This window comes from Pleurodeles waltl, chromosome 3_1, assembly GCF_031143425.1.
Source record: "Pleurodeles waltl isolate 20211129_DDA chromosome 3_1, aPleWal1.hap1.20221129, whole genome shotgun sequence".
Classification (NCBI taxonomy): Eukaryota; Metazoa; Chordata; class Amphibia; order Caudata; family Salamandridae; genus Pleurodeles; species Pleurodeles waltl.
Genome location: NC_090440.1, coordinates 974,266,914 through 974,280,780, shown reverse-complemented (window position 1 = coordinate 974,280,780; position 13,867 = coordinate 974,266,914). Strand labels below are relative to the sequence as shown.

Genomic DNA, 13,867 nt, shown 5'->3' with positions numbered 1-13,867 from the left:
TCCCCCATTAGTGAGGTGTAGCCACTGTCTGGAAAGCAAGGCTCTCACAACACTTACACATATGAAAGAACCACAGAGTGTTACAAAAATAAAGGTACTTTATTATGGTGATACAAATACTAAAATACTATTGCAGGAACCTAGCCTGGTGTATGGTGGGTACTTGCACCTTATACCATGCCCAGGTATCCCCTATTAGTGTACCGTAGGTAGTGTCTAGAAGCCAGGATCTCTAGAGAAAGCTGTGGATGAGCAGCCAAGGCTGATCTAGGAAACATGCAAAGCTCATGCAAAACCACTATGGTCACACTGCACTTACACACATGAAAGAAAACACTCAGTGTTCGGAAAATAAAAGGTCTTTATAACAGTAACAGTACCAAAACACTAGATAGGAAACCCTCCAATGGGAGGTAAGTAAACACACTAAATATGTACACTAGTTATCAGAAATAGGCATAGAAAGTGGCATAAAACAGTGCAAATTCAAATAGACAATAGTGACTCTAGTGGGAGCCCATGCATATACTAAAAAATGGAAAGTAAACACAGGACCCCACCAAGGTATATGGAAGGTATAGAGAGGGGCTGTGGGTACTAGGAAACCCCAAAGGTAAGTACCACAGTGCCCCCCGGCAACCAGGAAGAAAGGAGTAACTTACTAGATTTTCCCCAAACCACCCAAAAGGAAGGAAAAGAAGAAAATGCAACACCCAGACAAGACTGCAAGAAACCGGCAGTGGATTCTTGAAGAGGACGACCTGTGGAAGAAGGGGTCCAAGTGCAGAAGTCACAGAAGAGCCCAGGAGGAATAGGAGCTACTACCCTCCCAGCTGTGGATTCAGGAGTTGGTAGTCTGTAGGACAAAGACGGTCAGGAATGAAGCCCTGGAGCAGGTGAAGAGTTCCTGGAGGATGCAGTTGACGTCCCACACCAGATACATGATTACAGTCAGACAGTGGTGTGGAAAAGCCACCAACAAGCCTTGGCAAAGGCAGAAGTTGTGGTGATGTCATAGTGGAGCTGCTGGAGACCAGCAAGGTACAGGAGGACTCAACCCACGGAGGGAGTCTTAAGGGAACCCTCAGCAAGGCAGAGTCCACAGAATAAGAGTCAGCCCCCACAGGAGACCCACTGGATGAGAAACCAGGAGTCACAGAGGAGCCCACGCAGCACAATTGGAGAAGGGTCAAACTCCGCAGGAGAAGCACGCAGAGGACTGTGCATCGCAGGAAGGAGTGCTGGGGCTACACATAGCCTGAAGTTCCCTTGGAGAAGATGTAAACAAGCCTTGGTAGCCGGAAGAGACAAGGTGCACGGGGTACTGTCCTGCGTTGGAAGGCAAGGGGTTACCTCCACCAAAGTTGGATAGCTGGTAGAGAGGACCAAGAGGACTACTCCGGACCACCACCGGCGATGCAGGATCCACGCAGCTCGGGATGAGAGGAGATCCACACAACCGGTCATTGTTGCAGTTGGTGCCTGCGGGTGCAGAGGAGTGACTCTTTCACTCCAAGGGAGATTCCTTCTTTACTCTTGTGCAGACTGAAGGCTTACCGCCCTCAGAGGATGCACAGCCGTGGAAATGTTGCAGAAGCGGGAAGGAGCTGTGGAAACAATGATACAAGCGGAGTCTTCTGTGTGGATGCAGATTGTTGGTTCCTGGAGGGTCCAGTCACGGTTCCTGTCGCTGTAAGTGGAAGTAAGGTAGCAGAGGAGTCCTGTTGAAAACTTGCAAGCCGAATCTGAGGACCCACCCAAGAGAGACCCTAAATAGCCCTGAAAGGGGACTGGTCATCTAGGTAGGTGACCACCTATCAGGAGGGGGCTCTGATGTTACCTGCCTGACCTGGCCACTCAGATGCTTCCAGAGGTCCCTGTCAACATTGGATTCAAGATGGCAGAACCTAGGGACTCTCTGGAGGAGATCTGGGCACCCCCCTGGGGTGGTGATGGACAGGGGATGGTCACTCCCCTTTCCATTGTCCAGTTTTGTGCCAGAGCAGGGACTAGAGGTCCCTGAACCGATGAAGACTGGTTTATGCACAGAGGGCACCAAATGTGCCCTTCATAGCTTACCAGTGGCTTGGGAAGGCTACCGCTCCCAAGCCATGTAACACCTATTTCTAAAGGGAGAGCGTGTTACCCCCCTCTCCTAAAGGAAATCCTTTGTTCTGACTTCCTGGGCTTCAGCTGTTCAAGCAGCAGGAAGTCAGAAACCTATCTAAGGTGTGGCAGCAGCTTAGGCTGCCCGGAAAACCCCATAAGGCTGGTAGGAGCAATGCTGGGGGGTCCTCTAAGGGGCCCCCAGAGTGCATGGAATCATACTTCCAATACAGGCAACAGTATTGGGGTATGATTCCGACATGTTTGATACAAAACATGCCTAGGTTCGGAACTACCATTATGTAGCTGGACATAGGTGGTGTCCTATGTCCAGTACATGCATAAAATGGCATCCACGCACTCACAAAGTCCAGGAAAATGGAACTGGAGTTTGTGGGGGCACCTCTGCTAGTGCAGGGGTTCCCCTCACATACAGGTACTTGCACCTTGCCCTCTGGGCTAGGAGGGCCTGCCACAGGGTTGACTTGCAGTGACCTGGTGCAGTGACCTGTAGTGAAAAGGGTGCATGACCCCTTTCACGCAGACTGCAGCTGAAGGCTTGCAGAACACTTTACATGGGCTCCTTATGGGCAGCATAATACATGCTGCAGCCCATGGGGATCCCCTGGTACCCCAATGCCCTGGGTACCATTTACTAGGGACTTACATGGGGGCACCAGTATGCCAAATGTGGGGTGAAAATGGTACAAGTTACCAAGTTAGAAGGGAGAGAGTATAATCACTGGAGTCCTGGTTAGCAGGATCTCAGTAAACACAGTCAAACACTGACAACAGGCAGAAAAATGGGGGTAACAATGCCAAGAAAGATGGTACTTTCCTCCCCCTCCCCCACACACACAAAACGAAGGACAAGAAGGCTAACTTTCCCCAATGAGTCCTCATTGTCTAAGTGGAAATATCTGAAGAGTATATCTGCATTGGAGTGGTTACTCCCCGGTCTATGTTCCACTGTATAATCCATTCCCTGTAGGGATATGGACCACCTTAACAGTTTATGATTTTCTCCTTTCATCTGTTTTAACCATAGAAAGGGCTTGTGGTGTGTCTGAACAATGAAGTGTGTGCCAAAGAGTTATGGCCTCAGCTTCTTCAAGGCCCAGACCAGGCCTCCCTTTCTATGGCTGACAAACGCCTTTCTCTGGGGGTTAACCTTCTGCTTATAAAAAACTATACGTCGGTCCTGGCCTACAGTGTTAAGTTGAGATGGAACTGCCCCAACCCCTACTTCAGAAGCATCTGTTTGTACAATTAACTTCTTGGAGTAGTTAGGGCTTTTTAAAACAGGTGCAGAGCACATAGCCTGTTGAGATCCTCAAAAGCTTTCTGACAGCTAGCTGTCCATAAAACTTTCTTTACCATCCTTTTAGAGGTGAGATCATTAAGAGGGGATACAATAGAGCCATAGTTCTTAATAAACCTCCTGTAATAAGCAGTGAGGCCTGAGAAGGTTCTCACTTGGGTCTGTGTAGTAGGGGGGTCCAATCTAAAATAGTTTGGATCTTCCTCTGTAGTGATTGGATATGACCTCCACCTACCAGGTAGCCCAGATATACAACCTTCCCCTGCCCTATCTGGCACTAAGAGGCCTCAATAGTGAGGCCTGCCTTTAGCAGAGCCTCTAAGACATTTCAAAGGTGGAGGAGGTGATGCACCCAGGTGGAGCTAAAGACAGCTATATCATTTAGATAAGCTGCGCTATAGGCTTCCAAACCTTGGAGGACTGTATTCACCAGCCTCCGAAATGTTGCAGGTGCATTTTTCAGACCAAAGAGCATTATTGTAAACTGGTAGTGCCTTCCAATGGTTGATATTGCTGTCTTTGGTTTAGCATCATGATAATTTGATCTGCCAATATCATGCAGTCAAATCAAATGTGCTTAAATACTTGGTAGATGCCAGTGCATCTATTAGCTCATCTCCCCTAGGGATAGGATGAGCATCTGTCTTTTTATGACAGTGTTGAGCCTTCTATAATCAATATATAACCTCATTTCTCTTTTCCCATCCTGAGAGTGATGTTTTGGGACCAGCACTACTGGGCTGGCCCAGGGGCTATCAAAGTGCTCAATGACTCCTAGGTCCAGCATCTTTTGCACTTTTGCTTTTATGCACTCTCTAACATGGTCAGGTTGCCTATAGATTTTGCTTTTTATGGGCAAATTGCACCCTGTGTCAATAGTGAGCTCACACCATGTTGTCCGACCAGGTGTCAGAGAAAACAGTTCTGAGAATTGCCCCAGGAGGAGGTTCCTGCAGTCTTCTTTCTGAGATTCAGAAAGACAGTCTGCTAGGCTTACTCCATCTACTGAAACATCAGCTGCAATGCTGGAGAAGAGTTCAGGGAGAGGGTCATCAGTGGCCTTGACCAGGGTCATTTCAGCCCTCTCATAGTAGGGCTTCAGGTGGTTCACATGAAACACGCACTCACAAAATCCAGGAAAATGGAACTGGAGTTTGTGGGAGCACCTCTGCTAGTGCAGGGGTGCCCCTCACATACAGGTACTTGCACCCTGCCCTCTGGGCTAGGGGGGCCTGCCACAGGGGTGACTTACAGTGACCTGGTGCAGTGACCTGTAGTGAAAAGGGTGCATGCACCCTTTCACGTAGACTGCAATTGAAGGCCTGCAGAACACTTTGCATGGGCTCCCCATGGGTGGCATAATAAATGCTGCAGCCCAAGGGGGCCCCTGGTACCTGTGTAAACTGTGAAAGTGAATGCACTTTAACATTGTCCTATATGTAAAATTTCTCCTTACTGCTATTTAATGGTATTGTGGGACTCCCACTTCGATGACGGGGAGTGATTTAAGCATGTGAATCTATGAAAGATCCAACACTGGATAACAAATGTGATGCACGTACATTTGTACTACTGTCTAGGGGATGGTTCCATCAAATATATTTACTTGTGATTTATAAGGAGGGTACCAGACAACTAAGCTCAGTGATTGAGGGAAAAGGCAAAGGGTTCCACCATACTTTGGGAAAGAAACTCTTTACTCTGGGGAACAAGCCAATGTTGTCCTATGCGTCAACATTGGAAGAACAGAATGCAAAGGCAAACACAATGCAATCTGTATCACTTTGCAGACAGGAGTAGAAATAGCATGCATGAACAACACTGGCCATCAAGAGTAGTACATCCCCAAAGAGAATTGTGCCTGCTTGCCCAGGATGCACAGCTGAGGAACTGGGAATTCTCGAGCGAAGCAAGGAGTTCCAATGAGAGATTGTCAGCACATTGGGAAGAATAAGACGGCCTCTCTTGGGTTGAAAGGCCTGAGTGCATAAAAGGTAACTTGTGCAAGAATATGTTTAAGATGGCCCACTAGATGGGGTGCAAAAAATAGATTCCTCTGTATTCAAAGGACCAAGGATTCGCTGTAGATGGCACACGTGTTTCAAATTGATTTCCATCTCCTGGTTTTGTCTGTGTGTACCTATACTATTCTATCAACAGAAAGTCTCGGGCTATCTCGTCTTTCTGAGAAAGGGAAGAAAAATGTTATTTGTAACAATCTATTTACTGTAATTGTGTAGATTCACATTCTGTGTGCTCTACACCCTCCAGAGTTTGAAAATGTTTTCCACCAATTTTTCTTCTTTTAATTTCAAGAGTCTGTTGTATAATGCCTCATGACCATGGACTGTGAAACCCATACCAGGTTCAGAGCCATTTCCCTTAGATATACATCAACATCAGCAAAACCACACAAAACAAGGCAAAATGGCAATAGACTACGATGGCGGAAGCCAGAGCTTTTAGAAAGGCCAAACGTAAATTCTGCTCAGGATTTGGTCACATCAGAGTTATTTAAAGTGAGATGGAGCATTAAAAAAAATCTTTTCAACTCTGCGCTTTGTCACACCCATTTCCCTTGGACAGACATTCAAATAATCAGTAATCTATTAGCAAATGGACATATTTACCCCTGTGCATCACTTGTTACACACCTAGGTATAACCTAAGACAACACTTGGCGGCTTAAGCAAACCATCTGCTCAGTATCTAGCTAGTAAAATCTATGTCACCTGCTTGCCGGTCTTGTTTCCTCTCTTGCTTGCTGACACAGAAAATGCTTCAAATTGTCAAGCTTGTCCCATTATCTCAAATGCATTTCTAGCCATTATGCCTCACACAAATGTGATCATGAACTACAGTAATTGAAACAACGTATAACCTACTAATTCCATTAATTTCGTTCCTCCTCACCTCAATTCAAGGTGTTGCGATTTCAGCAGAGGATTCACTGTCAAAAATCAAAGTCGGTAATCACACAGGGTTAATTGTCTATGACAAGTCAGTTAAAGGTCAGCTGTCCATGTCGTATGCCAATCCATGTTTACCAATTCTAGGGGCACTGCTGCGGGCGCCTTCTTCACCCCTAAGTATAGAGACTCGAAGTCGGAAGAGGATTTATTTGGGCCCTCCCTTATGTGGCTGTTCTCAAAGCACTGACCTTTCTTCACCACTGAACCTCTCCCTGGTAATGGTCCTACCAAAAAGGAAAGCTTGCCAAGGCATATAAAATAACTCCTCTGGACTGCTCCAGTTTAGGTGGTGAGTTTTGAAGTAACAGCTTTTTGGGACTGCTGACAAACAAAACAACATCAGAAGATACTGCCCGCCAGAACTCCAAGCGTGCTACATAGAATAAAAAATCTCTTTGCACACAAAGGTGCTGAAAACATCAAAACCTTAAACATATTGTTACCTCCGTCTCTGCTTAATGTGTCACTTAAAACTGCAGCCCATGCAAGTGCAGAAACTAAGGTCTGTATGTGTAGTATCACTTCAAATTACTTTCTCCTTACTTCCTTCTTCTCTGCAGTGGTATCACAATTATGGGCAAGCCACTGACATTCATCAACATTTTTAAGGGTAGGTATCATAGTTATCCACCCTTCTAAACCACACCCAAGCTTTAGCATGGTTTCTTACCAATATCCTTCGTGGTCAGCCGTCTCCTCTGTTTCAGCACAGGCTGCGAGGCTTCAACAGATCCAGGTGGGAAAGTGATGTCACGACGAATCAGCGGAGGCTGCACAGGAGGTGGGGCAATGTGAGAGGCAGGAACAGGGGGGCCTGCCTTCTGCATCTTCATGCTTGAGTGCAGAAAAGAAGACTTGCTAGGCGAGGTGCGGCTCTCCAAGGGCCTAGGAAGTGGGGCTGGGCTGGATACCTGAGGAATGTGATTCTGCAAGCTTGGAGGGGCCTGAAAGTTTGACTGTGGTGGCCTCGTCATTGGAGGTACAGGGGCCGGAGCGGTATATGGAGGCTGACGGTTCATGTGGGGTGGCCATGGTCCGTCAGGATTTACTCTCTGATCAGAGTGCATCATTTCATCTGTTCGGTTCACCCCGTGGTAGCCGGGTCCTTGGGGGGCTGTGCTGGGGCCCTGCCGGTTCGTAAAGTTGTACCCCACTTCACTGCGACCCTGCCACATAGTACCTTGTTGTTGTCCCTCTGGGGTTGCTGGCATTGGGCTGCCCATCATCTGAGGTGGTACTGGTGGTGGGGCACTTGAGCCTGGGGATGCGGAGACCCTATCTCGGCCATACTGGAATGGAAACTGATTTTGGGGCCCTGTGGTTGGCCGACGGTCAGTAGTGGCAGTTGGTGGTTGAGGGTAGCTGTTGCTGTACTGGTTGTACAAATCCTGCTGTGGAGAAGGCTGTGCTGTAGGGGGTTGGTTAGGCTGCTGGCTGGCAGCAGCTGGTGGCGCTGGAGGTGGTGGGGGCTGTTGCTGCGACTGTGGTTGCTGCTGTCCAGGCCCCGTGCTGTATGGCACTGAATACATGTCACCCTCATGGCGCTTGGCAGGAGGGCCATAAGTGGCATCCATGGACCTCTTGTAGTTCTAGGAGACAGAGAACAGTGCAAGTCAGTGTTATACTGATACAAAGACAACAAAAGGTAATCAGGGCATTGTCATCTCAATTTCTCTACATTAAGGAAGCTTGCTAATAATTTGTTATTTTATACTAATTGCATTCATTTAGTGCTAACAATTCCTCATGAGGCTTTGGAAGAGCTTTATGCCGGGCAGCACACTGTTCAGGAACCCAAGGTTGTTTAGTCCAGTGTTACTGGTTCTGGTTAGTTATTTGGGTTAGCCTTGTATGCTCAAGCAAACCACTCCATCCATTCTTTCAAGTTTCTTTGTGGTAGACTACATGAATATGAGTTAGGTGTGATTATTGGTGGGCGGTATGCAAGTTCATACACATGGTCAGTGGGGTTAGTAAATAAGCTTGAAGAGTTTATGTACTTAAGGCTAGAGAGATATGACTTTCAAAGGAAAGTTTGTGATCTTTGACAAGAGTTGTGGGCAAATTTCAGAAACACATTCACAGAGATTAAGGCAAACATGCATGCGACTTTGAGAAGGCTGTGCGCAGAGAGAAAGCAAGCAGGGAATGGAAGGGGAGGGCAATTTCAAATGAAACAAGCATTTACAAAGCAATGGGTCTTGTGTTTGCTCGAGTAAGAGCTAGTAATGTTGTAAATTCCTAACTGGACTTTTCTTGCCACATAAAATAAAAATGAAAAGTAAAACAGTTGACATAAGCACCATGGCCGCTGTGAGCGTGAAGGAGACACACAAAGGAAAAAAAAGTATGCTCGCAGTCAAACATATCGGCAAACATGCAATTATCCATGTAAATGGGTCAGTCCCCAAGGTGGTAACAAAAACCGCCCAAAGGCCGGTCAAACGTTAAGCATTTACCAATGTCATCAAAGGATTTTTGAAAGACAAGTCCACGAACGAGTGAGTTGATGGGCGTGGTTACAAGCCCACAGAGATACCAACATGTCAGGAAGCAGCAGTTGCGCGATGCTATGCTCGAACACAAAATGATGGGCGACAATCAGACGTTTTAACTAAAGATCAGTTTTTCATGCCAGAAGGTAGCATGCATTTTGAGGATGTGACATTGTAGAAAGAAATTGCATAATTTGCATGCGAAGATTGCAATATATTAGGTATTTTTGATAGGCACTGGAATCAGGCTCTAGTACACTATGTCCACTGCTAGGATTGGAAGCATAAAGTAATGGGCAGAAGCACATATTGGGAAATTTCAAGAGCAAGAGGGAGTGTTTAGGAGGCAGTAACCTCAAGGTCATAGCAATGTTCGAAAACAAAATGGCTGATTACCAGTAGGAGTAGTTTTGCAGCTTGAGGAGTTTTCTGGAATCCGATGGTGTGCAAAGTTCCTTCATCTAGTGGCTGGGTCTGGAATTGTCTTTTCTTTTCCTCTCTGTTTTTTTGTGTGGGCGTCGTCGACTGTCATTTGGTGGTATATCCATCCTCTTGTGCGATGTCAGACAGCGCCCCAGATGTTCCAGTGCTTGGTCACCATCTTCGGATTCTTTTTTCCTTTCTTCTTTGGTATACCTCCTCCTTGTTGTTATCTTTCCACCTGCTTGCAACCCTTCCTGGAGAGCATGTGTATGTATAACTCAACAAGCTGCAAAACTACTTGTAATATTAAGTAACCATTATGTTTCGCACCATGAATCCTTTCATGGATTCACATGCTGTGCATTAGATTATCTAGTGTTATCCCTTCCTGTGGGATGCCTAAGATAAAATGTGTAAGTGTTAGCAAACAGGTGCTGCAGTAGGTTTTGTCCCACCTGTGCTTCATTGTTCATTTGGATATCCACACAAAACTGTTTATCGAAAGTGTGTGGTGATGCCTATGTTGCTGCTGTGCGGGTTGCCTCCTTTTGTTAGGAACGGCAGTCTTGAGCTCTTCTTCCGTGCTGAGTGGGCTTTTGGGCGTGCGGGCAGTGTTACTTCTACCTTAGTACAGCACGTCAGTATTGTTTCCACAATCCATCTTGAACTGTTCCATTGGTCACTGAGGAGTTCATGAGACAAACAACTGATTTCCTTTTGCAATTTTTTTTTGTTTCTTGCAGATAGTACATTAGAGCCCTACTTACATCCAACATGAGTAGGGTTTTACTGCCTGTGTCTTTGAAGAAGGATGGGAGCTAAATACTGTGGTGAACATGTAACTGGGTTATCATCTTTGGCGTAACTGGGTTAGTTCTGAACATGCAGGTATGGTTCCTGGATTGTTCATGTTTGCAATTTGTTTAAAGTGCGTAGAGATGTGATTGTAGTTAGGAATGCTGTCTTGACCATTAATTATTTAAAATCTGTTTTGTGAATAAGTGAGAAGGGCTTCGTCATTAACTGCATTAGCACAGTATTTGGGATCCATAATAGTGCAGGGAACTGTTCTTGGTTGAGCAATTCTTTTTGCCACTTCTAAGAATCTCTTCACCTCTGGGGATGTTAACAAGCTGTTGGCTGAAGTGCCCCTGGTGCAGGCTACTACAACTGCCAGATGTAACTTTAGAGATTAATAGATTAGCCCAGTCTCTAACAGATGAGTGAGGTAAGTTAGCACTGTTTGTTTTCGCCTTGTCTCCAAATATTTGTTAGAGAACCAGTGAATGTATCTTCCCCATTTTGCTACGTAGCATCTCTGAGCAGCAGCCATTCTTGCTTCCTTAAGGATTTCCATTTTTCTACACAGAAGTTTGAGGCATCCAAAGTATTCAGGAGCTAGACCGTTAGGACGAGTGGTCCTGGCTTCTGGCGGTACACTCTCCCCTCCTGTATTGTTAGCAGATCCAGTTCTACTTTGTCATCTTTTGTCTCCTGGACATCTCTAGAAAGTCGGAGTACTAGGTCTGTCTGGCCTATTGTGGGGCAATGAGGATGGATGTGTTCCTGGTTGCCTGGCCTTTTCCAGCACACCTTCTGTATCAAGGGTATATGAGGAAAGGCATAAGCAAATCTCCCTGACCAGTTTATTTACATGACATTCCACTCCTATTGGTGTTGAAACCTGGAGGCAAAGCGTTGGCATCTGCACACTTTGCTGTTGAGGTGCTAAGGTGCCCCTAAGAACTCCAGCTCCATTACTCTGGACTTCGTAAGTGCAGGAAAACCATTTTAACAGTGTACTTTACACACTACCTGTGTCCAGCTGCATAATGGTAACTACGAACCTGGGCATGTTTGGCATCAAACATGTCGGAACCTTACCCTAATACTGTAGTAAACCATTATTGGTTGTATGATTCCTTGCACTCTGCGGGCCCCTCAGAGGACTCACAGCATTGCTCCTACCAGTCGTCCGGGGTTTTCTGGACAGCCCGTGCTGCTGCCACCCCTCAGACAGGTTTCTACCATCCTGCCATTTGACCAGCTCAGAAAGAGAAAGGCAGAACAAGCAATTTCCTGTGGGAGACGGGGGTAACATCCTCTCCCTTAGAAATAGGTGTTATATGGCTTGGAAGGGGTAGCTTCCCCAAGCCACAGGTATGCTTTGAAGGGCACATTTGGTGCCCTCCTTGCATAAACTGATTTGCACCAGTCCAGGGACCACTGGTCCCTGATCTGGCGCGAAACTGGACAATGGAAAGCGGAGTGACCACTCCCCTGTCCATCACGCCCCCCCCACCCTAGGGGTGGTGCCTAGAGCGCATCCAGGTGGCCACTTGATTCTGCCATCTTGAATCCAAGGTGGGCAGAGGCACCTGGGAGCATCTGAGTGGCCAGGTCAGGCAGATGACGTCACAGCCCCCTCCTGATAGGTAGTCAAACTGCTAGGTGACCAGTCCCCCTTCCTTTGCTATTTAGGGTCTCCCGCCTTGGGTGGGTCCTGAGATTCGAGGTGCAAGACTCCAGCAGGACTCCCCAGCATAGTTTACTTCATTTGCTGGCCATTGGGATTGCAATTGGATCCTCCAGGAACCGACATTCTGCACCTTCAGCGATGACTACGGTCTGCAACATTGTTTCTCAGGCTGTTTCCAGCAATTGCAACATTTCCCTGGCTGTGCATCCTCTGCGGGCCACGAGTCTTCAGCCTGCACAAGAAGTAGAAAGGAATCTCCCTTGGAATGAAGGAGTCATTCCTCTGCATCTGCAAGTACCAACTGCACCGATGACCGGCTGTGAGGATCCTCTCTCCTCTGGAACTGCATGGCTCCTGAGTCAAAGGTGGTGTCTGGAGTGGTCTCCTTGGTCCTCTCTACCAGCTGTCCAACTTGGGAGACGGTAAGCCCTTGCCTATCCTTCCAGGACAGTACCCCTTGCAGCTACCAAAGATTGTTTGTTCCTCCTCCAAGGGATCTTAAGGCTCCGTGTAGCCCCGGCCCCCAGCACTACTTCCTGCAAAGCACAATCTCCTGCCTGCCTCTCCAGCGACGTGAGACTCCTCTTCAGGAGTGCTGCGTGGACCTCACTGCGACTCCTGTGCCTGGTGCCTGTGGGGGCTCCCTCCACTTCTTGTGACTCTCCCAGCTGCTGACAGTCACATCGGCCTCCCCTCCTTGGGTGGAGTCCCCTGGACCTTGCTAGTCCTCTTCAGCCTGGCAAAACTTCTTCTAAGACTCTTGCATTTGCCAAGGCTTTCCAGCCCCACTCACCGACTGCATCATGACGGCCGACATGGAACATCACTTGCATCACTCCTGGAACTCCTCTTCTGCACCTGTGCTGCACTGCTGACTTTCTTCATCCACCGTCGACCTTGTCCTGCATCCACAGAGGGGTGGGTAGTGGCTCCTGCCACAGCCAGACACTCCAACGCAAACTGGACTTGGTATCCTTCCTTTGTCAGGATCTACCCTTGGTTTCTTCCAGTCTTGTCTGGGTCTTGCACAGTCCTTTTCCAAAGTTTACCTGAAAGAACCAGGTACTTGTTCTGGTCGCTGGAGGGCACCCTTGCACTTACCTTTTGGGGTTCCTAGTTCCTCCAGCTCCCTTCTACTGATTACACTGGGTGGGGGGCTGCCTTTCACATTCCACTTACTTAGTATATGGTTTGGTCTCCCCCTAGGGCCTTCACTATTTCCTATTGCTTTTACTATTTGCTATTGCTTTCTATGCTAATCACTGACTTCCAATGTGCATATATTAGTGTGTTTACTTACCTCCTACTCGAGCATTGCCTATTCAGTATTTTAGAATTTGTGTGTAAGGAAATGCCTCCTTGGCATGGTTACCCCCTGACTTTTTGCCTTTGCTGATGCTAAGTTATGATTTGAAAGTGTGATGGGACCCTGCTAACCAGGCCCCTGCACCAGTGTTCTTTCCCTAAACTGTACCTTTGTCTCCACAATTGGCACAACCCTGGCACTCAGGTAAGTCCCTTGTAACTGGTACCCCTGGTACCAAGGGCTCTGATGCCAGAGGAGGTCTCTAAGGGCTGCAGCATGTCTTATGCTACCCTAGGGGCCCCTCACTTCAGCACGTACACACTGCTTCACAGCTTGTGTGTGCTGGTGGGGAGAAAATGACTAAGTCGACATGGCACTCCCCTCAGAGTGCCATGCCAACCTCACACTGCCTGTGGCATAGGTAAGTCACCCCTCTAGCAGGCCTTACAGCCCTAAGGCAGGGTGCACTATACCACAGGGGAGGGCATATGTGCATGAGCACTATGCCCCTACAGTGTCTAAGTAAAACCTTAGACATTGTAAGTGCAGGGTAGCCATAAGAGTATATGGTCTGGGAGTCTGTCAAACACAAACTCCACAGCACTATATTGGCTACACTGAAAACTGGGAAGTTTGGTATCAAATTTCTCAGCACAATAAATGCACACTGATGCCAGTGTGCACTTTATTGTAAAATACACCCAGAGGGCATCTTAGAGATGCCCCCTGAAAATATACCCGACTTCCAGTGTGGGCTGACTAGTT

At 47.3% G+C, this 13,867-nt stretch overlaps 1 protein-coding gene across 2 annotated transcripts in view; it reads right to left on the bottom strand.

The window, feature by feature from the left end:
* ARID1A (AT-rich interaction domain 1A) overlaps positions 1-13,867 on the bottom strand; it is a 593,039-nt gene that overhangs the window by 47,870 nt on the left and 531,302 nt on the right. For both annotated transcript variants that reach the window (XM_069224049.1, XM_069224050.1), the window contains exon 18: positions 7,070-7,988. In XM_069224049.1, coding sequence (XP_069080150.1) covers positions 7,070-7,988 — 919 coding nt within the window. The remainder of the gene's footprint in view (positions 1-7,069; positions 7,989-13,867) is intronic.